At 38.2% G+C, this 26918-nt stretch overlaps 2 protein-coding genes across 3 annotated transcripts; both read left to right on the top strand.

Moving 5' to 3' along the window:
- The first annotated feature begins 297 nt into the window (after positions 1 to 297).
- On the top strand, positions 298 to 13787 carry zgc:56585 (uncharacterized protein LOC393297 homolog). The gene is made up of 7 exons (XM_031308220.2): positions 298 to 498; positions 7401 to 7524; positions 8483 to 8589; positions 11429 to 11525; positions 12201 to 12277; positions 12607 to 12764; positions 12985 to 13787. Exons 1-7 carry the CDS (start codon positions 406 to 408, stop codon positions 13103 to 13105), a joined length of 777 nt encoding a protein of 258 aa, XP_031164080.1. The 5' UTR covers positions 298 to 405; the 3' UTR covers positions 13106 to 13787.
- Positions 13788 to 18430: 4643 nt separating this feature from the next.
- LOC116055939 (hepatitis A virus cellular receptor 1 homolog) lies at positions 18431 to 26906 on the top strand. 2 transcript variants are annotated; one of them, XM_031308009.2, is made up of 7 exons: positions 18431 to 18492; positions 21413 to 21760; positions 22742 to 22813; positions 23048 to 23106; positions 24033 to 24120; positions 24786 to 24810; positions 26392 to 26906. In XM_031308009.2, exons 1-7 carry the CDS (start codon positions 18456 to 18458, stop codon positions 26537 to 26539), a joined length of 777 nt encoding a protein of 258 aa, XP_031163869.1. In that variant the 5' UTR covers positions 18431 to 18455; the 3' UTR covers positions 26540 to 26906. The 2 variants fall into 2 exon arrangements, with proteins under 2 accessions (XP_031163869.1, XP_031163870.1); XM_031308010.2 differs by lacking the exon at positions 18431 to 18492 and adding an exon at positions 20543 to 20696.
- Positions 26907 to 26918: the final 12 nt, after the last annotated feature.

Below are 26918 nucleotides of genomic sequence, written 5' to 3'. Positions count from 1 at the left end.
AATAGTCACAACCACCACTGCTTTCAGTACGTTTTAGCCTAATTAAAAACAGTTCCGACTTAATTCAAACATTCTTTTTTTTTTTTTTTTTTTTTTTACTTTAGCCTAGGCCAACTTTAAAAACTTTTAAAACCTGAATGCACTGTAGCCTGATAGGGTTTAACCATAGACTGTAAAAGAGAACATAACAGTTTATGGTTTTAACCTATACGCTACACTGATGTTATTTGGCTTCATGTTTCGACACGTTTGGTGGATTCTCCTGATGATGGTGTCTTTTTCTTTTTTTTATGTTATGATGGGCGGTGCTAGTTTAGAAACACTCTTCTCTGGATTCATCACGGTTATATTTCCTGCAGGGATCCTACAGCTGAGAGCCTCCTATCTTCTGACTGAACATCTGAAATGGAATTAAATGGTAAAATCGCAGTAGTGACTGGAGCAGCGCTGGGGATAGGAAAAGCAATAACAGAGATACTCCTGAAAAATGGTGCCAAGGTAACGTGTGTTTGTGTTTGTGTTTGTATTGTGGGTAGACAGGTCACTTCAGTAGCCTACACGGACCGTTTTGCATATTGTCCATTATATTTTATATTATCTTCCAGCTTTTGAACCGTGATGCATTGTTCAGTGAAAGAAAACTTCTTCTTATGGAGTCATTTTGGTCAGGAATTAAGTCTTTTTAATATGTTTATTTGCTCAAAACATCAATTAATCAAATATTGCCAGAAATGTTTTTACAGATTGTAGGCTACTGCCCAACACTACGGAAGCGTATTAATATTCACCATAGGAAAAAACATTTAGACAACTTATCTCGTATAATTTTGAGAAAGGATCTTGTAATTACGAAAAAAATAACTCATAATTTTGAGAAAAGATCTCGTAATTAAGAAAAGATCTCATAGCCTGAAACATGAGGCCTGTACTACGAATCAAGATCAACATGTCCAGGATTTCTTTCAGTTATCCGGCTTCACTAACCCTAACAACCGCGGTCCCGCATAACCTGTGTCACGACGCAACCCAGGGTTTCCCAATCCAGCGGCGCGCGCGTTCACATAAAAGAGGCGGTGTTTGCGCACCACGACGACCAATCGCAAACATCTACCAGAGACGCATATTTTACATAAGAAGAGCAAACTATAATTCTACATAAATATGAAGAACACAGACACGGTTTTACAGGCAAAATGCAGGAAGGAAAGCTGGCATAAAAAGCCGACGCTGTTTTGCGTAAATCACAACACTTATCCTATCAATATCACTTCCAGTGGTGTAGTCTACGTGATAGCTCCAGAATGTCTATATACCCACTTAAAAATGTCCAATGACACGTAACATACTTTCGATTATATTTTTGATAGATTTTTAATTGTTATCCGTGCTTTTTTCTAAGGTAGCCTATTTTTTTTTGCATAAAAGTGTATCGGAATGCAGGAAATGAAGTCGTTGATGCTTAAAACTTCCCTGGGGGAGGACACCCAGACCCCCCACTATGATATGCCCCCCTCCTCCCCAAAGGCAGATTCTGGCCAATATACAGTACAGTACACCCACTATAATGGTCTACATTAGACTAGTCACTTCCCCATCAGTACTTCCCGATTCTACATAAATATGAAGAACACAGACACGGTTTTACAGGCAAAACACAGGAAGGAAAGCTGGCAAAAACGCCGACGCTGTTATGCGTAAATCACAACGTTTAGCTTATCAATATCCAGTGGTGTAGTCTACGTGATAGTAAGCTCCAAGATTTCCATATACTCACTTAAAAATGCCCAATGACACGTAACAACATACTTTCCATTATATGTTTGATATATTTTGAATTGTCATCTGTGCTTTATTCTTCACATAGGCTCAATGGAGGTATTTCACCATAAATTGGTGCATAAAAGTGTATCGGAATGCTGGAAATGAAGTCGTTGATGCTTAAAACTTCCCTGGGGGAGGACACCCAGACCCCCCCACTATGATATGCCCCCCTCCTCCCCCAAAGGCAGATTCTGGCCAATATACAGTACAGTACACCCACTACAATACATTAGACTAAACTGGTCACTTCCCCATCAGTCAGGCACAAGATCTGACCATATATAATTACACTTTTGCTTTCCATAAACTGTCGTTGCTTTAGGCTTTTATTTCAGTTGCAACCCCAGTGGTGCACGATCGTGAGAGAAAATAAAAAAAAAACATAATTTAAACCGATGTGCGCATTGGCAACACACGGCTAAAGAAGGCAACAAATAGCCTATAAGTAATTCCCTCCGTTGAAAATCTATATCTTTCATAAAAATACCCATCAGGGAATGTTAACAGGGTTGTTGGTCTCTAAATATTTTAACTTTTATGAGCGCACCTCTCTCTCTCTCCGCGAACCGAGCTCCAGCTGATCTTCTAAGAACGGTGACGCCGTTATCAGTCGAGTATTGATTGGTCAGTGGGCGGTGCTTTTATACCGGTTGATCTCTGATCTCCAACATAACCTGCTCCCGACCAGGTTAGGTGTTCAGCATAAGTTACCACGGCGATTGAACCCGATCACAAGTGATCCACCTTCGTAGTACAGAAAACCCTGGGTTGAGCCTGAAGTTAGCTCGTTAATGCCAAATCTCGCTTAGTACAGGCCTCTGGTCGGGAGCAGGTTATGTTGGAGATTAGAGATCAACCAGTGTAAAAGCACCGCCTACTGACCAATCAATACTCGACTGATAACGGCGTCACCGTTCTTAGAAGATCAGCTGGAGCTCGGTGGGCGGAGAGAGAGAGGTGCGCTCATAAAAGTTAAAACATTTATAGACCGACAACCCCGTTAACATTCCCTGATGGGTATATTTATGAAAGATATAGATTTGAAGCGGAGGGAATTACAAATAGGCTATTTGTCGGCTTCTTCAGCCGTGTGTTGCCAATACGCACATCGGTTAGAATTATGTTTTGATATTTTTTTATTTTCTCTCACAGCTTACCACTGCTGGGGTTGCAACTGAAATAAAAGGCTAAAGCAACGACAGTTCATGGAAAGCAAAAGTGTAATTATGGTCAGATCTTGTGCCTGACTGATGGGGAAGTGACTAGTCTAATGTAGACTATTAGCCTATAGTGGGTGTACTGTACTGTATATTGGCCAGAATCTGCCTTTGGGGAGGAGGGGGGCATATCATAGTGGGGGGTCTGGGTGTCCTCCCCCAGGGAAGTTTTAAGCATCAACGACTTCATTTCCTGCATTCCGATATACTTTTATGCAAAAAAAAATAGGCTACCTTAGAAAAAAGCACGGATAACAATTAAAAATCTATCAAAAATATAATCGAAAGTATGTTACGTGTCATTGGACATTTTTAAGTGGGTATATAGACATCCTGGAGCTATCACGTAGACTACACCACTGGAAGTGATATTGATAGGATAAGTGTTGTGATTTACGCAAAACAGCGTCGACTTTTTATGCCAGCTTTCCTTCCTGCATTTTGCCTGTAAAACCGTGTCTGTGTTCTTCATATTTATGTAGAATTATAGTTTGCTCTTCTTATGTAAAATATGCGTCTCTGGTAGATGTTTGCGATTGGTCGTCGTGGTGCGCAAACACCGCCTCTTTTATGTGAACGCGCGCGCCGCTGGATTGGGAAACCCTGGGTTGACTGAACTAGTTGTTAACCAGCGTCGTGACACAGGTTATGCGGGACCGCGGTTGTTAGGGTTAGTGAAGCCGGATAACTGAAAGAAATCCTGGACATGTTGATCTTGATTCTTAGTACAGGCCTCAGGGGCCTGTTTCACAAAAGCAGAATATATAAATCCAGGATAACTGATAAAGCCAGGCTTGACCTAGTCTAATCTGTTCATCCTGGCTTGGTGCGTTTCACGAAGGCCAAGCCAGGCTGAGGAGGAGCGACTAGGTTGAGCCAGGCTGAAGTAATTCAGATAGATGCGCGTCCACGGCTTTCCTCAAAAGACCGCGAGGTCGATCACAGATTTACTGATGCCAAAATGGAGAATACGCATTATTCATACTTTATACAGAGTGAGCAGCAGCTTCTTGTGGAAGTATGATGACGTGAAACACATTTTTGTATAAAAAGAAAAGAAACACGGTCGCTGTAATGAAACAGCGAGAGAAAGCGTAGCAGACGATCACGAACCGACTGAATGTGTAAGTAGCCTAAACATATAGGCTACATTAACTGACCACTGCTCTGAACTGAAACAGTCATAATCATACCATTCAAGGATTAGACTACTAATCATTTGCACAAATTAACAGTTGTACTATTTGCCTTAAAAGTAAGCAGAAGATAATGTTACTCAGGAAATTTACCATTAAGATCAATTTTCTACAACGCTAGAGTATGGTGCATAAATGTCTCTTTCACTCTGTTCCTCCCTCTCCCTCATGGGCTAAAATATACATTTCCATATTATATTAACATACACTGCTCGCTTTTAATGCAAAGTGTACAACTGTTCGTTTTTGCAGATGACAGTGACTCATTGAATGGTTTCAGTTAAGAGCAGTAGTTCATAAATGTATATTTTTAGACTATCATTCAGTCGGTCCGCTATTATCTGCTACGCGTTTTTTTTTTTTTTTTTTTTTTTTATAGAGGACGAGTTTCCTTCTCTACATATTATATGCTTTGCACCCTTGTATATATGGACATAGAAAATAAAGACACTGAAGAAATTGGACTCTAAAATCTAGAAACTATAAAGATAATTAAGTGATAAATTCCATGCACACTGTAAACATGAATTGAACAGAGTATATTCATCAGTTATTTCCCCCCCAGCAAAATATAAGGTCAAAAACCAACGAGGTGTCCTCTCCCTGTTGTTACATGAATGTACAGTAGCCTACATCACTAGATAGTTACTGGTCCAGTGAACTAAGACTATAATTTAGGAGGATTGTACAATTAGGATATGTTCTTTAAATTGTACAGTCCTCCCAAATTATAGTCCCAGTTTACTGGACAACACAATTTGTGTGCTAAGAATGCCAAATACAATGCACATGGAAGAGGAACAAACATGATCCTTATAGTTAAAGAATTAAAAAAAATGAATCAACTAAAATAATTCGAGGTGCATTGGTCAACTATAGAAATGTTTGTATGTATTGTATGTATTGCCCTTAGTAACAGACTTCATTTAAAACACATTTGAAATGTTTATCAGCCTTTTCTAATTATCTCAACAACTGTCATAATATATTCATCAAACTTCTAACAATATGAACAGCAGTCTTCATACAGCAATATAACAGTAACGATGACTGTCACATGAATAATTATTAAAAAAAATTATGGTCCCAACTTTAAATAATAACAGTCAGTACTTAAATGAACAGCAATATGCACCTGTTGTATTTTAATCCAGGCTGATAACAATAGGGTAAAACCACTGCTCGGTGATCAGAAAAGGCTCCAGGATTAAATAAATCCTGGCTGTTAGCCTGGTCGGGAGCAGGCTAGCTGCACAGAATAAATCTCCATGGTGATTTATGTGCCTCCACTTTCGTGAAACCGAGTCAAGGCTTAAACCATCCAGGATAACTGATAAATCCCGGCTTAATCCCTTATCTTGGTTTTGTGAAACAGGCCCCAGGTTAGGCGTTCAGGATAAATTACCACGGCGATTGAACCCGATAACAACTAATCCACCTTCGTAGTACAGAAAACCCTGGGTTGAACCTGAAGTTAGCTCGTTAACGCCAAATCTCGCTTCGTAGTACAGGCCTCTGGAAGGCGGCATATCTAGCTAGTTGTCATTAGGCCACGGCTCAGTGACTGTACCACCGAAAGGTAACATTAAATCCAGCTGGGTTAGCGTGATACTTCATATGTAACTTTATAGATAGTAGTTAATGGACATATGTTCAACAGATCAGAATGGGCTTTCCAACGGAACAACCGCAAAGTCCTGAGGTGCCTGTGCAAAGTCGACAAACTGATAACAATCCCATCTATAGTACTTAAAGACATTAGCATCTCCCAATATCTCGAACCCAAACCAAAATAAAAACGGATTCAACTAAACAGGTGAGACATGTGTTGTAATGAATCAGCTGTAATACCTAGTGTGACCAGCGGAGGGTGTCTAGGTATGTTTTGGTGATGATGGTTCGTACCATAGACTGTTAATAACATACAGTCTATGGTTCGTACATTAAAGTTTGAGCACAAGCTCATTGTGGATTAAAAACCGTGTTTCATCTTTAAGACACAAACAACACATGGCGTGGGCCTATTTGCTTCCATGGCATCAGCTAGCCTGAAACCTTCATACGAAGAGCTGTTTTCTGTTGTTCTGTTGTTGTGAAAATGCATTTATCTCATAATTACGAGATAAGAATTTTTTTTTTTCTATGGTGAATGTAATACGCTTCCGTACTACACAGCTTCAACTCGATATATACTGCAACAAAAAATGCATCTATCCATTTAAGATGAGCTTCATGCTGCGAATGTCCGGTGCTTGGTACTTTTATACAGACAATACACCAGTGTAGGCCTACTGTGTTGTCTATATAGAGTACCAGCTGTAATCAATCTGTTTTTACCATTCGCTCCCCTTAAAATTTGAACAGAAAGCCTGCTTTACAAACTGGAGGAGTGGGGTTCAGAAGAGTTGGGCATTTAGGATGCAGAGGGAATGTGAAACTGCTTTGTTGTCCATTGTTTTAAATGTGCTCTCAGATCTTCCTTTTCAGCAGGTGGATAGCATTTATTAAAGGTGAGATGTCCACCATATTCATATCAGTAAGGGTGTAGATATGTATTTGAGGTGTATATGTGAAGATAAGTCTTTATAGATCCCCAGAGGCTAAATTCAGGTGTTGTAGCAGCCAGAAAGCCAGAAATAACTACAGATAAATAGAGAAAAGTTAAAAAAAAAAGAAAAATAGATCATTAGAAGTAAATAAAATAAAATAAGAATAGAATTACATGCGCAATTAACAAAACAAAAAAGTTGAATCAAGACACAGCAGTTTGAACAAAAAAACTGAACAGTTTAACTAGGGCTGTAAACAATGATGATTTCCATTGTCGAATAATCTGTTGAGTATTTTATCGATTAATCGATTAGTTGTTTGGTTTTTAAAAAGTCAGAAAATGGTTTAAAAAAAAAAAAAAAAAAAAAAAAAAGTCAGTGTTTTCCAAAGCCCAACGCAACGTCCTCAAATGTCTTGTTTTTTCCACAACTAAAATGTATTTAGTTTACTGTCACAGAAGAGTGAAGAAACTAGAAAATATTCACATTTAGGAAGCTGGAATCAACCTTCATGTAGGTAGGATTTATTCCCGGACTGTTGTATTAGACTGTATTAGTTTTAGCTAGGTGTACCAAATAAACCTGAGTGTATATCTGATAGTCCTTCACCTGTACAGGTAGCCCTCCTGGACGTGAATGAAACGGCAGGGAAGAGTTTGAAGGAAGCTCTGGACAAACAGTATGGACAGGAGAGGACTTTGTTCCTGAACTGTAATGTTGAATCAGAGGAGCAGATCAAAGGTAACAGACACAGACAGACACAGGCAGACAGGCAGACATTTAAACACAGTATGGAAGTGGGGGAGGTATTGAAGAGAGGAAAACAGCTGCGGTCTAATATATATTTAAATAAACATGCCTAGAAACACATGAAACTAATAAATCCCACCAGGACCTTGTTTGTCAGATACCAGAAAGCTCACAAACTCAGGGACATTTTGTCTTCAATTAAACCAGATGGAATTTAATCCCAGATTAGTTTGAGTCATACAGTTACATTAAATATAGTTAAGAGTGTGAGCAAATAAATTCCTAAGACTTTATATGGTCATGTCAACAATAGGGAAAAGAAAAACCCACTGGCCGTAACGTACTAATAATGAAGGTGAGGTTGTTAGGTTCAGGGTGTGTTTTGTACGCTCAGATTCAGAAGGCTCAGTTCTACTTTGTGTGGGAAAGTGTGGAAAAAATACAATTTATAAGCATTTACTTGGGACAATATTGCGAAAATCACACAAAATTGCAACCCATTTTAAAGTATACAGAGATTACAGAGTAACTTTGTTGTACATTTATTTGGTTTCATGTTATACTGTATGTCATCAGAATGTTGCCTTTTTTGTTGAATACACTGCAAGTGCATACGACAAAAAACTGGAACTTCATAAAAAAAATGGCATCAGTTATAGCAAAAGATATTGACTATTAGTCCCAAATAACTTGAATTGAATAAAATGAAAATTAATTGGTCTACATTTAAAAAAAGTTATTATAGTTAATATTCAAAATTTCGTGCATCTAATGATTGTTTTTCGTTATCAATAAGCCTAGCAATCTCTGGCAATCGACTAATCGATAAGCTGGCTAATTGATGCAGCTCTACAGTGAAGGATGCTACATAGTAGGCCAAATAAGGGAAGGAGCTCAACCTGGTCATGAAATAAAAAAGTTAATAATTGTTTCTTTTTCTGCTCTCAAGCTGCCTTTCAGAAAACTGCAGACAACTTCGGAGGAATAGACATCCTGTGCAACAACGCTGGCATCTTGAATGAGACCACATGGGAGAAAACGGTCTCCATAAACCTCGTAAGAAGAAGAGAGAGTAACAGACTGCATCTGGTTGCGATTACGCCCGTTACTTTGTACCCGGTTGCACCACTCCCACACGGGAAATGCCACCACAACACAATAATTGCAGTGTTTCATGAATCACTGTTTGCACCACCGCCAACAGAAACATTTACATGTTTTTTTTTTCAGCAGTTCTGTTCAATTTTATTTATACTAGTGCAGGGCCCGTTGAAAAATGTGCCTGTTTAGGAACGGCCGATTGCTTGGCCTGTGGTATTGCTGCTTGTAGAATTCATCAAAACCAAATTGAACCCCATAATTACTTACAGAAGGATCCCAAACCTGTGTGTGTGTGTGTGTGTGTGTGTGTGTGTGAGTGAGAGAGATATACAGCTCACAGCAAGTTAATACTATATAGTGTCTGCCGTTTGTTTGATATTTAGTGTTGGCAAATGGCTTTTTGTTGAGTTTCCTCTTAGCGAAAAAAATAGACACAGAAAAAAGCAGCGCCTTTTTTTTCCGCCAACCTCATTCCAACAGTCGCGATGTTCCTTTCAGCTAACGTTATCCGCTCATGCTCCAGGAAAGTGAAGAAAAGTTTGTTTGGTATATCCAGCAATTATGTAGCTAACGTTGGAAGCAGGAAAAGAGTCAAAGGCGGTAACCCCCCCACCGCACTGTTGTAAACATGGATGTATTAAGGTTGTAAATAGAGCTGGGGGTAAACGATTATTTATTAAACGATTAATCGGGCAATTAATATAACGATTATTTTTCTGTTGCTCGATTAATAAAAACCATAATGCATCTCAAATAAATACCAAAAAATTCTTAATAATATATTTTATTAAACAATTTTGCACAGCAAAGAAAAGGCCAGCCTGTTTACTCTTTTACAGTACCAACATAACTCTCAAAAAAATCAAGTTGAAGTGCAAAAAAGAAAAACACTGTGCAGTGCACAGTACAGACATTCCTGAGAGTGTTTAACACAACATAACAGTCCCAACATAAAACCTGATGCATAATCAAACTGACTCTCTTAACTGCTATTCTGTAGGTTTACATGCTAATGTAGCTGTGCACTTTGGTGGTGCTAGGCTAACCAACGCATCTTAGCTCTCTGTGCAGTTTGTTCGTGCTAGGTTAGTAGCTAACGTTCACGTTAGCTAACATTAGCTGTGTTCTGCAGCCGTAAGCTAGCTACCATTCAAGCCAACATTAGATGATAACTAACGTTAGCTAAACACAGCTGTCTAGGCGCCAGTAGCTAGCTAACGTTAACGTTAGCTACTAACCTAGCACGAACAAACTGCACGGAGAGCTAAGATAGTTAGCTAGCACCACCTAAGTGCGCAGGCTACACAACACACTACACAAACATGAAATTAATTTAGCCAACGTTAGTACTTGGGACTATATTTTAAGTATTCCCATACCTTCGATGATTAAGGGCGAGCTGTTTTTTTAGGACTTTTTCTTTTCATGGGGCTTTTTGCAGGGCTTTGTTGGGAATTCTGTGAGGAGGTTGCTGTTTCGTCCTCCATCCTGCAATGTTTTGGTCTCTCACATGTGTGTGTGGCGAAGCGGCAACGCAAAAATACGACGTTGACGTAATTTTGACGTCGATGCGTCGACATCATCGACGCGTCGCTACAGGCGTTCTGCATGTGGCATGCTTCTTATATACAGTCTATGGTGGCATGCAGGTTACCTTCCCACCAAACATGCCCCCAGACACGGACAATGATGTGACTCAAAAACAGTGTCTGGTAGCCTACCTATAAGTGGCATCACGCTCTGTCTGCCACTTGTTGTCTGTAGCTGGTTGTGCTTTGCATGTGTGGGATTCTGAAACGTTCTTAAATTCGGGAATTGTCATTTGTTTATTCAAAGTCAAAGACAGTCCAAAGTAGTACTATTTGCTGTGGTGTATGTCACATTTTAGCTGCCAAAGTGCTTAATCAGTGTGCAGTGTGAGAGGGGAAGTGGCCAGCGGCTAGAGCAGCAAAAGCCAATGTGTTGCATTTCTAATCCAAACAATGTCAAACTTGGCACTGCACTTACTCATGCCCGTAGCAAGACACCTGTCAAGTTTGAAATCCATCGGACTAACAGTTTTAGAGATATGCGCATAAAACACACACACACACACACACACACACACACACACACACACACACACACAGACAGACAGACAGACAGACGCAGTTCCTGCAATTTATAGACGGCACGTTTAAAAACAACCATAGTTAACCAAAATACTTAACAAGCTAAAAAAAAAAACACTATATATACACAATACAAAATAACCAACAGTAGGGAAAAAAAAAGGTACAAGGTACAAGGTGTCAAAGCTCAACTTGAATTGAAAGCCAATGAATAGTAGTGGGTCCTAAGCAAGGACTTGAATGTTTAAACGGCCCGAGATGTTCTTATATGAATAGGTAAACTATTCCAGAGGGTTGGAGCAGCCACTGCAAAGACTCAGTCACCTTTATTTTTTAACCTGGATCTGGGCACATCAAGGAACATTTGATTGGAAGACCTCCATACTTTGACAGGTGTGTGGACATGTAAAAGCTCAGATAAATAAGAAGGCGACAATCCATTTAAAATCTTAAAAACAAGCAATACAATTTTAAAATCAATCCTGAAACAGACAGGAAGCCAGTGGAGCGTGGCCAAAACTGGTGGTCACGCTTTTTGGTCCCGGTCAAAATTCGAGCTGCTGCGTTCTGGACTAACTGTAACCGACGAAGGGATGACTAACAGGGATGACTAACAGGGATGACTGGACAGAAAAAATGGATTTCTGATGTCAACACCAAAATCTAAGTATTGTGTGTTGTAGGTGGGTGTTATCAGGGGGACTTACCTGGCTCTGGAGCACATGAGCAAGTTGAGTGGAGGTCGGGGAGGGGTCATCGTCAACACTGCATCCATGGCAGGTAAAGCCCACAATGTACTGCATAATGTGTTTGTTTGTCCAACAAAAGAAAGCAGCATTCTTTGCGCTTCCGAAAAAATAAAAATAAAAATAGTACAGAGAGTTGATAGTTTCTTTACTATGGGAAAGGTATTTATGATGACATTATTTGTAAGGTTATACAGACAGTTGTAGCTATGATTAATTTATGAATGTATGCTCTTGTTTGTAGAACAATAAAACCAGCAACTCTTTTTGTTGACACAGTGTGCAGTGATGAACACAGTCACAGTACTTTATATCCAGTCTGTGCCATGTCAGGGGCATAAATCCTCAGAATTTGCACTAAAAAGTCAGATGGAAAAAAGATCTGCACAACAACAGAAACATATACTTCTTTTCTTACATAACACAGCGTGCATGGCGCAAATACACATTATTTGGTTTGCAAAAAATTGAACAGCCTGTTGGTATATAGAGGAGATACATTCAATACAGCTAAATGTAATGCACGTTCATAAAGCATTCCTAATTTAATGTATTGCTCATAATTACTGTGTTTGCCTTTTGAGCAATATCTTGGCCTAGGTCTCAACATTGTTGCATGAACATAAGAGACAACGTAGAATAGTGTGTATCCTTTAGGTTATTTAGCCATGAAGCCAAATATTGACTTGATATAACCCACATCCTGCAGGTCTCGGTCCTCTACTAAGCTGTCCTGTCTATACAGCCACTAAGCACGGAGTGATCGGCTTCACTCGAGCCATGGCGGTAAGAATGGTTTTCCAAAACAAGTTCCAGGAAGATTAAGAAAACGTGTAGCTACAAGAATTCAATTACTTTGTTTTTTACAGACAAAGTGTTGGATGCACATAGGTGTGGGAATCATTGCAATTGATACTTTACATACTTTATATGCTTTTATGTCCTGACATGTTTTGGGTCAAAAGCTATAGGTAACTTATGCTACTTTCTTATGAGAAGCTGAGTCATTATGCACTGTCTGGTTTGGTATATTACAGGTTGAGTGAGGCAGCTTTTTCCTTTATTGCCTCTGACATTTGAAGCTTAATTATGTGTATGTGTGTATCTTTTACCAGGCTGCCTCTACCGCATCAGGTTACGGTGTGCGGTTCAACGCCCTTTGCCCAGGTTTCGTCCAAACTGACCTTTTCACCACAATCCCATCCAAACTGGGACAATTCTCCCACCTGGCTGATGCAACTGAAAAATTAGCAGAAAAGTTTGGGATATTAACGTGAGTCTTTACACGCTCCATTAAATCCATTAAACAGTTTGTTCTGCAGCTGGTTAACCTGAGGAGCTGCAACTTAGACTTCCACTCATTATAAAACTAATTCCATCATTTTTAGACCCCTCGATGACATCATATAATACACGTTAAAGTTCATTATCGTGACCATGTGAGATACTGTGTATTACATATTCATTGAAGTCACTGTACCTTTTGATTTCAGTGTATCTGAGGTAGCAGAGTCCCTCCTGGAGCTGGTGACAGATGAGACAAAGAATGGGGAGGCCTTCCTGGTGTTCCCGCAAGGAAAGAAATATGTGACTTTTCCTTCATTCTCCTCATAGCTCTCTGCAATTACAAACCACAACCAACCTCATACAGTACTGGTCTTGTAATCAAAACTGCAATGTTTCTTAGTGCTTCAATGTGCAAAATAAAAAATATATGCCTCAAGTGCTTTTGTGTACAGCAGACAAGGAATATGAAGTGAAAATATCTTAAGAGTAGTCAATACAATGTACTGTACATGGGAGGTCTAAAAGCTGTAAGCTTCTCTTTCATTCAATTTGCTAATAGTTTAGTATATCCATTTTATTATAGGGCACAAGGTTTCCTTAAAATGCATTGAAAACAATATATGTATACAGGTAATAACAGTGAAACAGTTTAAATAATGCTGACTTATAATAATTGATTTTGCTAACTGCAATACATGTGCACAAGTGTGTCATTAAACATTTCATTGTTCAACAGACCACTGGATCAACACATGCCTGAGTTAAATTTGGGTATTTGTAAGATTTCTGTGACCTGCTTTAAAATCCAGAATGTCATTTTTATGTATTGACCATTGGGAGTCACTATTTAACTGATAAATGTGTCCATTGTAAAGGCTCAGTTCATCCAAATGACCCTACAACTTTTTCTTCTTTTTTTTTAATTAGCATTATGTGTAATTCCTGCTCATTTCTAATTCATGATATCATGTAATTCTAGTATATCAATAATAAATGCATTATTGCCTAATGCTGTGGTTTGTTCAAATGTTTCTTTCTACAGTACAGTGGATAACAAATCAGTGAACAAGACAGAGAACATACTATACATTGTTGTCTTTTAGGGTTAGGCGAAATCTCATTTCTCTGTCTAAAAGTGCATAGAACAGTTGCTTCAAAACTCGTGAATGAGACACAAAATAATTTATTTAGGAAGGTTTTGGCTGCAGGAGGGGGTCTGGAGCTGTCCATGCTTACAAACCCGTTAAACCACCTTCAACCCTTGTTATATCAGCAAGCAGGGCTGGTATCTTTTGTTGTTGCCCTCAAAACGTTAAAGTCAAGTGGTCAGTGGTGGAAGATAAAAAAATAGATTAAAATCACTTACCTCAGTAAAAGTATTTAGTACCACATTGTAAAAATCATTACAAATAAAAGTCCTGCATTCAAAATTTTACTTGTGTAAAAGTATAAAAGTAATGGCAACAAAATGTACTTATGTATTTGTAACAGTCTTATTGGATAATATGTTTTTGATGTATTAATACGTAAACTGTACTTTAATGTAGTAGCTGGTTGAGGTGCTGCTAATTTTAAAGACTTCCTATACTCCTTCAGTTCAATCTACAATAATGCATAATAAACTGGTCATATATGAAAGTAACTAGTATATATAGCTGTTAAAAAGTAGAGTAAAAAATACATATCTGAAATATATTGGAGTATGTATAAGTAAGTAAGTATAAAATGGCATAGCATAAACTTGAAACACATAAGTAAAGTACAAGTACCTCAAAGCTGTACATAAGTACTTGAGTAAATGTACTTACTCCCCATCACTGTCAACACTAGAGCACAGTTACAAAATAGTACAGATCACAGGTAGTTATAGGATTATAATATACTCTGCAAAAAAAGAAACGCCCTGCCACTTTCAACTGCTTTTATATTTTAAGCAAACTTAACATATGCAAATATTTGCATGAACATTAAAAGATTTAACAACTAAGACATAAACTGAACAATTTTCACAGACAAGTGACTAACAGAAATGAATAATGTGTCCCTGAACAAAGGGGTCAAAATCAAACGTAACCCTCAGTATCTGGTGTGGCCACCAGCTGCATTAAGTACTGCAGTGCATCTCCTCCTCATGTACTGCACCAGACTGGCCAGTTCTTGCGGTTGTTGTTGCCATCCTGTACCTGTCCCGCAGGTGTGATATTCAGATGTACCGATCCTATGCAGGTGTTGTTACACGTGGTCTGCCACTGCGAGGATGATCAGCTGTGCTTCCAGTCTCCCTGTAGCGCTGTCTTAGGCATCTCACAGTAGGGACATTGCAATGTATTGCCCTGGCCACATCTGCTGTCCTCGTGCCTCCTTGCACCATGCCTAAGGCACGTTCACGCAGATTAGCAGGGACCCTGGGCGCCTTTCTTTTGGTGTTTATCAGAGTCAGTAGAAAGGTCTCTTTACTTTCCTAATTTTCTTTTAACTGTGACCTTAATTGCCTACCGCCCTTAAGCTGTTATTGTCTTTTTGACCGTTCAACAGGTGCATGTTCATTAATTGTTCATGGTTCATTGAAAAAACATGGAAAACATTGTTTAAACCCTTTACAATGAAGATCTCTAAAGTTATTTAGATTTTTACAAAAGTATCTTTAAAATACAGTGTCCTGAAATAGGGGCATTTCTTTTTTTGCTGAGTTTATGTATAATAATGAGATATATAGTGTTTAGCTTTTAAGGAGATGTGTGTGTTTTTTTTTTAAATGTTTAATATTTAAATACAATTTGGTTTACATTTCCTGGATCTGTCTACGGACAGAGAACAAACACAAATCAACAGGATGGCAATATGAATGGGTGGACAGATTACCACTGGCATAGTATCTTTTTTTTAAATCACATTCTAAAGTTTGGTGCCAATGAAGATTTTGCAGAATATTGATATTGAAATGACAGGACTTGAGCGGAAAAGTCTTTGAATTTTAGAGTTGTATGAGTAACTGAAAATGACTGAAAACAGAGAGGAAGGAACATTTTCTGTTGTTTATTGACATGTGTTATGTCAGATTTTTTTTTTTTTAATGTGGGCTATACATTTCATTTCAATACAAAATCATCATATATATATATATGAAAAGTTATATATATACTTTTCATATATATATATATATATATATATATATATATATATGAAAAGGTATTATGATTCAACACAAATTACTTTTCAACATGATGATAATCAATATTGTATCTGTTCTATGGGTTCTGGTCACCTGGACTGCCTCACCTTGACTGGTACAAGTGTGGAGGTACAATGTTGTGATTAAAACTCTTACAACCCTTTTTTTAAGCACATTAAAGCACAGAGAAACATTACAGGGTTCAGTCAGAGGGCTTGGTTCTGTATGATGACATTGAGCTTCTAGGTTAATACAGGAAATGTCATGTATTTCTTTACGTTGAATTTCACCATGAAGGCCTCTCCATTCTTCCTCTTATTTGTCACCAGCTCGAGGAAGCACTCAGCTACCTCAGACACTGAAACAAAAAGGTACAGTTGTTTAACAGAAGAGGCATGTAAAAAAACAAACATCATACATAGGTATGATAATGTACTTAACATATTTGATCTTTTTATTTACTGTCTAATGAAGATTAGCAAACTTATCAATTCTGTCCAACACTTTCAGATTGTGGCTGTAATAAAGACTGCGCCCTGTAGGGGTGAAAAAAAAAATAAAAATAAAAAATATATATATATATATTTTGTTCTTGCCATTTTTGTAGGCTACTGTTTCTTTTGACAGAGACTCATTATTAATATCAGTTATAATTGCTTCATGTATTTGGGAAAGTCATTTGTCAAAGTCAATAAGAGTGTCAGATTCAGCTGTGACATAGTTTGCATTTCAATAAACTAACCAAAGCTGCAGCTCAACAGCTTAAGATACCAGCTATGTGATATAGGGCACAAACCCACCATGTTGTTTGCTGTACTTTTATATCTGTCAGATCAGTTCAGTGTTTATTGTCTCGCATGGGAAATTTGACTCTTAGCTCAGCAAAAACAGAAAGCAGAAATGTAACTTAGAGTGTATAACAAATATATATATATATATATATATATATATATATATATATATATATATATATATATATATATATATTTATATATATATATTTATATATATATATACATACATATATATATAAGAAGTCCGAGCTGCAGGTATTTTTTGCAGTGTGGAGCTCCTGTCCTCTTTCTGCTTTGATGAAGTGAAAGTCCGATGTTCAGAAAAAGGAAGCAGCCGACGCCGCTGCCAACAGGAAGTCAGGGGCCGACCGCGATTTAAAGATCATCTGCACCACATGTTTACCGTGACACACAAATCTAAAGTAATCAGTCTGGTGAAGGTGTAATAGATGATGACTGTCCACTCATAAAGTTCCCTCATTTATTCCTAAAATGTGATAGGTATTCTATCATTACAAAATAGTTCATTCCTGCCAGGGAAAATATAAATATTAAAAAGAAAAGAAAAGGCTAGGCTACTAATGAAAAAAGGCTGTAACCTATATAGGCTAAACATTCAAAATCTTAGAACAAAATATTCATGACTTTATAGGTCTTGCTTGATAAAATGTAGCCTATTGATGCATCACTTGGGCTTACTGTTATAAGTTATTAATATCCTATACCCAACATTTGATTCTGCGCTGCTTCAGTTTCAAAATGCAGTTCACCTGGGGCACGTTCTGTCTCAAAACGGTGGGCACCGTTTTGAGACAGTTTCCTTGTTCTCTTACGTAGGCTACTAATATGCCTACATCCATGGGTTGGCTAATACATGGCTAATACATCCATGGGTTGGCTAATACATGGCTAATACATCCATGGGTTGGCTAATACATGGCTAATACATCCATGGGTTGGCTAATACATGGCTAATACATCCATGGGTTGGCCAATACATGGCTAATACATCCATGGGTTGGCCAATACATGGCTAATACATCCATGGGTTGGCCAATACATGGCTAATACATCCATGGGTTGAACGACATGTTTCCTCGGAATGGTGTGAAATGGCGTGCAAATTACATATTGTACATTTAAATCATAATGTAGGCTCAGTTAGTCATATCCTTAATATAAAATCATAATTTAGAGTTAACTTGTATCATATGTATATTGTAACAATAACAAGACTCTCATTAACCTATTTTTAAGGCTAAATAATATAAGGCTAACTTAATATTTCAGCTCTTAATAATTTGGATTTAGTATAGTAATTCGTTATTTTTTGGGGGGATTTTAGGTCTTTATATTTTTACAAGACAGCTGAAGACATTAAAGGGGAAAGAGAGAGGGGGAATGACATGCAGAAAAGGGCCGACAGGTCAGAGTCGAACCCTCGGCCGCTGTGTCTCACATATTAGTTTGTACCTAATTTACATAAATATTACCTGGTTTAAAAATGTCTTTAAACTTTCTTTTAAAGTTTTTAGAAAAGTCTTTCTTCTTTGCATAATTTCTCAAAACATTGTGTTTTTTCTTCTATTTAAAGTGACAGTGGAAGATTTTTTTACAGTGTGCAGTAACGCTGTGCGGCTGTGGTGACTCACAGTGTTTCAGCAGATGTGTGTGAAATGTATGAGTGTGATGACAGTTTGTCAGTGTGTTCATGATGAAGCTCGTTCTGCTCTTCGCTCTCCTCACAGGTAACATATATTCACTTGACATTAGCGCTGACTTCATTTAAAAGTGATCAAACAAGTAAACAAAAAAGTTAAAACTCCTTCTGTCGAGGTTTTTAACTCGACTATAGCCTACATCTTTAACTTCAGTCTGTAGGTGTGTTTTGTCTTTATGTGCATTTTGTGACCGTGTGCATTTGTCATATATTTATTATTATCCACTCTTTTTTGTTTATCTATTACTGAGAATAATGTTTCTTTTTTTGTCCTCCAAACAATTTTGTTCTTGCCATTTTTGTAGGCTACTGTTTCTTTTGACAGAGACTCATTATTAATATCAGTTATAATTGCTTCATGTATTTGGGAAAGTCATTTGTCAAAGTCAATAAGAGTGTCAGATTCAGCTGTGACATAGTTTGCATTTCAATAAACTAACCAAAGCTGCAGCTCAACAGCTTAAGATACCAGCTATGTGATATAGGGCACAAACCCACCATGTTGTTTGCTGTACTTTTATATCTGTCAGATCAGTTCAGTGTTTATTGTCTCGCATGGGAAATTTGACTCTTAGCTCAGCAAAAACAGAAAGCAGAAATGTAACTTAGAGTGTATAACAATAAAACAGATAAAAAAAAAAAATATATATATATATATATTTATATATATATATACATACATATATATATAAGAAGTCCGAGCTGCAGGTATTTTTTGCAGTGTGGAGCTCCTGTCCTCTTTCTGCTTTGATGAAGTGAAAGTCCGATGTTCAGAAAAAGGAAGCAGCCGACGCCGCTGCCAACAGGAAGTCAGGGGCCGACCGCGATTTAAAGATCATCTGCACCACATGTTTACCGTGACACACAAATCTAAAGTAATCAGTCTGGTGAAGGTGTAATAGATGATGACTGTCCACTCATAAAGTTCCCTCATTTATTCCTAAAATGTGATAGGTATTCTATCATTACAAAATAGTTCATTCCTGCCAGGGAAAATATAAATATTAAAAAGAAAAGAAAAGGCTAGGCTACTAATGAAAAAAGGCTGTAACCTATATAGGCTAAACATTCAAAATCTTAGAACAAAATATTCATGACTTTATAGGTCTTGCTTGATAAAATGTAGCCTATTGATGCATCACTTGGGCTTACTGTTATAAGTTATTAATATCCTATACCCAACATTTGATTCTGCGCTGCTTCAGTTTCAAAATGCAGTTCACCTGGGGCACGTTCTGTCTCAAAACGGTGGGCACCGTTTTGAGACAGTTTCCTTGTTCTCTTACGTAGGCTACTAATATGCCTACATCCATGGGTTGGCTAATACATGGCTAATACATCCATGGGTTGGCTAATACATGGCTAATACATCCATGGGTTGGCTAATACATGGCTAATACATCCATGGGTTGGCTAATACATGGCTAATACATCCATGGGTTGGCTAATACATGGCTAATACATCCATGGGTTGGCTAATACATGGCTAATACATCCATGGGTTGGCCAATACATGGCTAATACATCCATGGGTTGGCCAATACATGGCTAATACATCCATGGGTTGAACGACATGTTTCCTCGGAATGGTGTGAAATGGCGTGCAAATTACATATTGTACATTTAAATCATAATGTAGGCTCAGTTAGTCATATCCTTAATATAAAATCATAATTTAGAGTTAACTTGTATCATATGTATATTGTAACAATAACAAGACTCTCATTAACCTATTTTTAAGGCTAAATAATATAAGGCTAACTTAATATTTCAGCTCTTAATAATTTGGATTTAGTATAGTAATTCGTTATTTTTTGGGGGGATTTTAGGTCTTTATATTTTTACAAGACAGCTGAAGACATTAAAGGGGAAAGCGAGAGGGGGAATGACATGCAGAAAAGGGCCGACAGGTCAGAGTCGAACCCTCGGCCGCTGTGTCTCACATATTAGTTTGTACCTAATTTACATAAATATTACCTGGTTTAAAAATGTCTTTAAACTTTCTTTTAAAGTTTTTAGAAAAGTCTTTCTTCTTTGCATAATTTCTCAAAACATTGTGTTTTTTCTTCTATTTAAAGTGACAGTGGAAGATTTTTTTACAGTGTGCAGTAACGCTGTGCGGCTGTGGTGACTCACAGTGTTTCAGCAGATGTGTGTGAAATGTGTGAGTGTGATGACAGTTTGTCAGTGTGTTCATGATGAAGCTCGTTCTGCTCTTCGCTCTCCTCACAGGTAACATATATTCACTTGACATTAGCGCTGACTTCATTTAAAAGTGATCAAACAAGTAAACAAAAAAGTTAAAACTCCTTCTGTCGAGGTTTTTAACTCGACTATAGCCTACATCTTTAACTTCAGTCTGTAGGTGTGTTTTGTCTTTATGTGCATTTTGTGACCGTGTGCATTTGTCATATATTTATTATTATCCACTCTTTTTTGTTTATCTATTACTGAGAATAATGTTTCTTTTTTTGTCCTCCAAACAATTTTGTTCTTGCCATTTTTGTAGGCTACTGTTTCTTTTGACAGAGACTCATTATTAATATCAGTTATAATTGCTTCATGTATTTGGGAAAGTCATTTGTCAAAGTCAATAAGAGTGTCAGATTCAGCTGTGACATAGTTTGCATTTCAATAAACTAACCAAAGCTGCAGCTCAACAGCTTAAGATACCAGCTATGTGATATAGGGCACAAACCCACCATGTTGTTTGCTGTACTTTTATATCTGTCAGATCAGTTCAGTGTTTATTGTCTCGCATGGGAAATTTGACTCTTAGCTCAGCAAAAACAGAAAGCAGAAATGTAACTTAGAGTGTATAACAATAAAACAGATAAAAGCAGATAAGAACAGGTTGAGATCTTTCCAATAAACAGGCAGAATTTAGATTTTCAGCTTCAACACAAAGTGTGACCTTAAATCTACAGTGCCCGTTTGTGTTTCCACAGTCAGTGAATGTGACGGCAGCACAGTTGTTGGTCGAACAGGTGAAGACATCACTCTGTCCTGTAAATATGACATCACATACTACAAAGCACTATCAGTTTGTTGGGGTCGAGGACAAATACCAGTCTCAGGCTGCGGCAACCAGCTCATCTCCACAGACGGACATAAAGTGAAAGAAGAAACCAGAGTTTCCAGCAGGTATAAGTTACTGGGGCGACTGGGTGATGGAGATGTTTCTCTGACGATACTGAACATCTCAGAGACGGATGCTGGACGCTATGGGTGCAGAGTGGACATACCCGGATGGTTCAATGATGACAAACATCACTTCATTTTGATTGTTGAGAGAGGTGAGAAATGATTTAAATATAACGTTTGTGCAGGAGGGCATATACAAACAATGTCGCAGCCGTGAACTGTTGGGCGGGAGGAGAGGTGATCCCAATTTATTTATGTTTGGTTCGTCTTTCCACTTTAATTTTACAATCAGCTGATCACAGAACAAATACAGTTTTATTCTGACTATGGCGTTAATGCCAACAAGATTAAGATCACTCTAACTGGAGTGATAAGAAAGAAACCTCTGTCCTTTTGATACATTATTCTACAGTTTTTATGTAGCTCTTTTAATGTTCTATATTTTCTCTGTTTCATATTTTTATGACTAAATTAGGCCATTCGTTCATTTAAAAAAAAAAAAAAAAAACTTTCTAACTAAAATGGAAGGAGTCTCTGTGTCTCTGTCGTCTGTCTGTCCTTCAATTTTCTCGACAACCGTTCATTCGATCGCCTTCACACTTAGCGGGTGTATTGCTGAGGACCCAAGGAAGTGCAGAGTGGAGTGCGAGCTCTTGAGATCTACTGGACATATTTATTAGTAGTGCGTTATGTAGGCTACACAAGTGTAAACGGCATGCTGGGTTCAGCTCGCTACAGTCCATTCAAGAACAGATGAAGAAAGAGAGAACGGAGATGTTACATTGTAGCAAACTATTTTAAGCATCAGTGATCTAACTTGCACAATGAATGGTTTTGTTCCAGGAAATAGCCTGGTCCCAAATAGTGAGGTGTTAGCAAATGACGCGTATACTTAGTAGTTAGTATTGAAGGTTGCAGCTAACTGGGTTTTTCCAACAGACTATAAAGAGTCACAGCTGGACAGGACCAGAGAGAAGAGTCTCAGAGCTCCAGGAATCCAAAGATGCATTAAATCAACTTCTCCAATTTCCTCTGTAGCCAACAGCTGTCATCAGCATATTGTGATAACTGATGTCACACAGTGATCTTTATTGGTGTTGCACATGTAAATGTCACACTGATTTTTGTTTCAGCTCCACAGACGACCACATCAACAACATTAAACGAGACGTCTACAGAGCAGACAGCAGCCAGTTATACAGAAGGTACAACACAAACCTAAAGAGAGTGAACGATGGTCGAGCAGGTGGATTCATTCACAGTCAGTCAATGTGTTGTCAGTGGAGATCAATCTGTTCACATTGACCTTTAAACTCAGTCTCAGACTCGTAACTTCTTAAACAAACTCCAGTTATATATATTTCTAAACCTTCAGCATGACATCATGCTGCTGACACAGCTGCACTAAAAACATCTGCTTTCATTTCCTCTTCCTGCAGGTCAGATGAGCTCGACAGAGCTTCTCCTAACTTCCTCCCCCAGCAGCATTAAGGCGGAGGTGAGAGAAAGAGAGAGAGCGTGTGAGAGAGAGAGACTTTCTGTGTGAAAATTTGAATGTTGTTCATTTCAGAAGAAATTCAGACTAACGGCTAAAGGTGAAAACAGAAAACACAATCTGCAGTTGAAATCAACTTACTTTTAACATCTGGATCGCTCATGTTAGGTTGGAGACCTAATTTACATGTTCAGCCACAAACTAAAGAAAATGACCCGACTGCTAGTTTTTTTGGTTGATTTGGTTCATCAAAGAAGCGAACAAAGCAACAAAGTAAGCACAGCCGAAACGGCAGATAACGACATGCCTTTAAACGTTACAGTTACGGCTGAAAATTACAACAGAATAAAACAACTTTGCCGATTACGAATAACTCCGCAATTCAAATGAACTGCCAGTTGTCTTCCCCGGAAGTGATTGTTGTTGTTAGCAACAACACCCCGGAAGTGATTGTTGTCAAGGTGATTCTCCATGGCAGCAGCAGGCATTACAACCCGTGTGACCCGCCAAACAACGTGATTTCTCAGAAACAATGTTTAAATAATTTAAAACTGGTGGTCATAATATAAACATTATAACATTATCTGGGAGTGTCTCGAGTTTGTGTTCAATAACATTGAGGATAGGATTTAAAGAAAAATAAATGAATAGGGAAAAACACTCTTTCACACTTTGCAACATTTAGTGCTAATGTTAACTAGCTTTTACTTTCAGCTCAATGGCTCATTCCAAATATTGAATATGGTGAAGGGACAGGTAGCTTGAACTTCTAACGTTTATAGCTAACAAAAGGAAGGGAGAAAAAACACCTTGTATCAACCTTTGTAAGAAACACAGGAAGATGTTTTCCAGACAGCACTGTCTTACTGTTGTTATATTTTCCCTTTAAGATTGTTTTTGATGTAAAGTGTTTGTGTGTGTTTTTACAGGAGAGCAGCAGTGTGAACGTGGTTCTGCTGTGTGTTCTGTTTGGGTTGGTATCCTTGGTTACAGCAGGCGTGGTATTCGTCATTTTCAGTAAGTACAAAAGTCAGCGTTTTCATGATCATCCTCACACCTACAGCAACAAAGAGGGAAGTTTAACATCCACTGTGTGTGTTTAGCTGACTGTAGCCAAACATGTTGCTTCAATCCAGAGAGGAACCAGTGGTCAGTCGGCCACGATGGAAGAGTTCATGTTAAAAGTAGCCTACCATCAGAACCCATCAACCATTGGTTTGATGTTAATTTAAAGGACAAATCCGGCGCAAAATGAACCTAGGGGTTAATAATACATGTGTACTGAGTCGACCGTTCTCTGGGATATGTTTTCATGCTAATCGAATGTGACCAGTTTTATCGCAAACCACTAATTTGCTTATAACGCTAGTCGTGGGGGCAAGGGTGAAGTAAAAGGAAATTTTTCTCGTAATTCTGAGAAACGGATCTTGTTATTATGAGATGCTAAGTCATAATTAGCATTCTAATGCCAGTCTCTTAATATCCTAGTTTTACATCAATCATGATCCTTTAAATCTTTTACTAAAACAGAACATTCAAAGGGTGAAAGTCTTGGTGTCTGGAATCAGAGATTAAATGTAATTTGATTTTAGTTATTCCAGTACATTTGTATTTACTGAGAAGTCAAGTGAACTTATCTCCTCATTAATGTTATTTCTGATGTTTTTTTTTTGTCTCTGCAGCAAGCAGGAGGCGACTCAACAAAATGTAAGTTTTGTAATGTGAATGATTCAGATTGGGAAACTTCTTTTCTTGTTTTGTTGATGGACTTTTTCCAAATAAATTCATGTCTGGCAGCTTTTGAAGCAGCTTAGAGACCATCATTAAAATTTAGCAATTTGCAGTTCATAAAAAACTGTCGGAACAAACTGCAGCTCTCTGATGACAAATCATGACTCAGCCGAGCCTTCATAATTTGGCAGTTTTACCACAGGGGCATCTCTCATGATGTCTTTCCCGACAAACAGTTCTGCATCATCACTGGTTATCATCATCTTCATCCTGGCATCATGTTCACATGGCTCTGTGATGCTGTGGTGTGTTCAAACCGAAACTCAGCAATATGAGAAAAACACCCAAAACCACTAACGCGTTAGATTATTGCCCAACAGAAGGAGAACCATGCAGAGTCAGAACAGAAAAATCTGTACTCTTATTGTCATCCTGCAGAGCGTCCTGAATTTAGACTTAACGTTTTCTTGTGTCAGAAATTTGATAATAAAATGTGATTCCTAAACCTCACTGTGTTGTAAACAAGCTACAAAATTGCTTGGCCTGTCCTGGACTTTTTACTTTTTACGTTTTTTACATCCTGTACAAACCATATCCATGTTCTTATTTGACTCAAGAATGGGACCTAAATCTGACCTCAGCCTAAACCCCTCCAGTGTTTTAATACATGATTAAAACCTGAATTTTCCTGAAAAGTCTGATATGTTAAGGCTAGACGTTCTCCAGTCTGCAGCAGGTTTTCTTTTACTAGAATCCGGGACTTTGAGAGCGGAGATGAAACCTCTGTGGTTTCCTTTTGACTGATGTGACATTCACAGAGCTCGCTGAAGATGATCGGATAAATGTCACAGCGTAAATGTCAAAATGTGAACTGGAGGAGCACGCGACCAAAGGATGAAATGAATCTTAAATAACTGGGTCAGCCTTGTGGCCGGGTTAGCTCAGTTGGTAGAGCAGGCGCACATATATAGAGGTTTACTCCTCGACGCAGCAGCCGCTGGTCCGACTCTGACCTGTGGCCCTTTGCTGCATGTCATTCCCCCTCTCTCCCCTTTCATGTCTTCATCTCTTCACAATGAAGTTCTAACCAGCGAGCATAATGGGGGGAACTTTTTTTTTTAAAGTAAATATCTTGGATTTAAGACAGAGATAAAAGGATAAAATTCAAGAATTTATGATATCTATAAGCAACTTCATAGAAGGTTCCTGGAAAGGACGATGTAATTTAGTACTAATTACTGTGTAAGGAAACACCATCAGGTCAGCTAAATATGCAGAAATGTACATTTATATTAACCTTAGTTTAAATGGAAATCTCTATGAAGAAAGGAAATCCACAAGGGCTTATAAGTTTGTACTAACTATGTGTACATATTCTCCTAATGTTCCCAGGCTACAATTAGTGCCACATAGCTTTCCAGGAATCATTCTAGAAAATCATTCTAGAAAATCATTCTAGAAAATCATTATGAAATTGCAGGGAAATTGTGTTCCTAAAGAAACTAATGAATAAAAAAAGATGAATGAAAACTTATTAATTCTGTCTCTGTCTTTCAGGCCTCAGCAGCAGCAGCAGGTCAACAGTTCGGTCCTGTTCAACTCGATTTCGTCCACTCTGCACCTCCAGAGTCGAGGTTCGGCGGTGGAAAACATCTACCAGATAGATGGAGGCGGTGATGGAGGTGAGTATGAGTACTGCCCCTGAGCCCTGAAGCTCCGCCCAATGACCTGCTGACCCGGGGGACAGAAAGTCGACAAGTTCTGGACAAAACACATAAACACTTATGAATCACTTCAATTTAGGAGGCATTCAAGGCTCCTGCCGTCCCCCAGACCAGGGAGAACTGTCCTGGTTGAATCGTGAGAACAAACAATCAGACACTGAACAAAAAATGTTCTGCTTCAATGACAAAAATCTCCAAGAAAAAACAGACTGTGTCCAACTTTAGCAGAAAAACCAACTACAAGTCCCAGAGAATATTACTGGATAACTCTGATGTTACAGCGCTGAATGGATGGCCTCTGAGACTCATGAGAACTACAGTATTTTGTGACTTTTAACAAACTGAGGGGGAAAAAACAGA

This window comes from Sander lucioperca, chromosome 13 (assembly GCF_008315115.2).
Source record: "Sander lucioperca isolate FBNREF2018 chromosome 13, SLUC_FBN_1.2, whole genome shotgun sequence".
Taxonomy (NCBI): domain Eukaryota; kingdom Metazoa; phylum Chordata; class Actinopteri; order Perciformes; family Percidae; genus Sander; species Sander lucioperca.
This window is presented reverse-complemented; position numbering and strand designations above follow the sequence as displayed.

What these genes read in the sequence shown, in the direction of transcription:
- zgc:56585 (XM_031308220.2), top strand. Translation starts at nt 406, where the DNA reads ATGGAATTAAATGGTAAAATCGCAGTAGTGACTGGAGCAGCGCTGGGG. An exon ending in ATCAGAGGAGCAGATCAAAG is followed by an intron (nt 7,525 to 8,482) that starts GTAACAGACACA and finishes TCTGCTCTCAAG; the next exon opens with CTGCCTTTCAGAAAACTGCA. An exon ending in GAAAAGTTTGGGATATTAAC is followed by an intron (nt 12,765 to 12,984) that starts GTGAGTCTTTAC and finishes TTTTGATTTCAG; the next exon opens with TGTATCTGAGGTAGCAGAGT.
- LOC116055939 (XM_031308009.2), top strand. Translation starts at nt 18,456, where the DNA reads ATGATGAAGCTCGTTCTGCTCTTCGCTCTCCTCACAG. An exon ending in CCAGCAGCATTAAGGCGGAG is followed by an intron (nt 23,107 to 24,032) that starts GTGAGAGAAAGA and finishes GTGTTTTTACAG; the next exon opens with GAGAGCAGCAGTGTGAACGT. An exon ending in CGTGGTATTCGTCATTTTCA is followed by an intron (nt 24,121 to 24,785) that starts GTAAGTACAAAA and finishes TTGTCTCTGCAG; the next exon opens with CAAGCAGGAGGCGACTCAAC.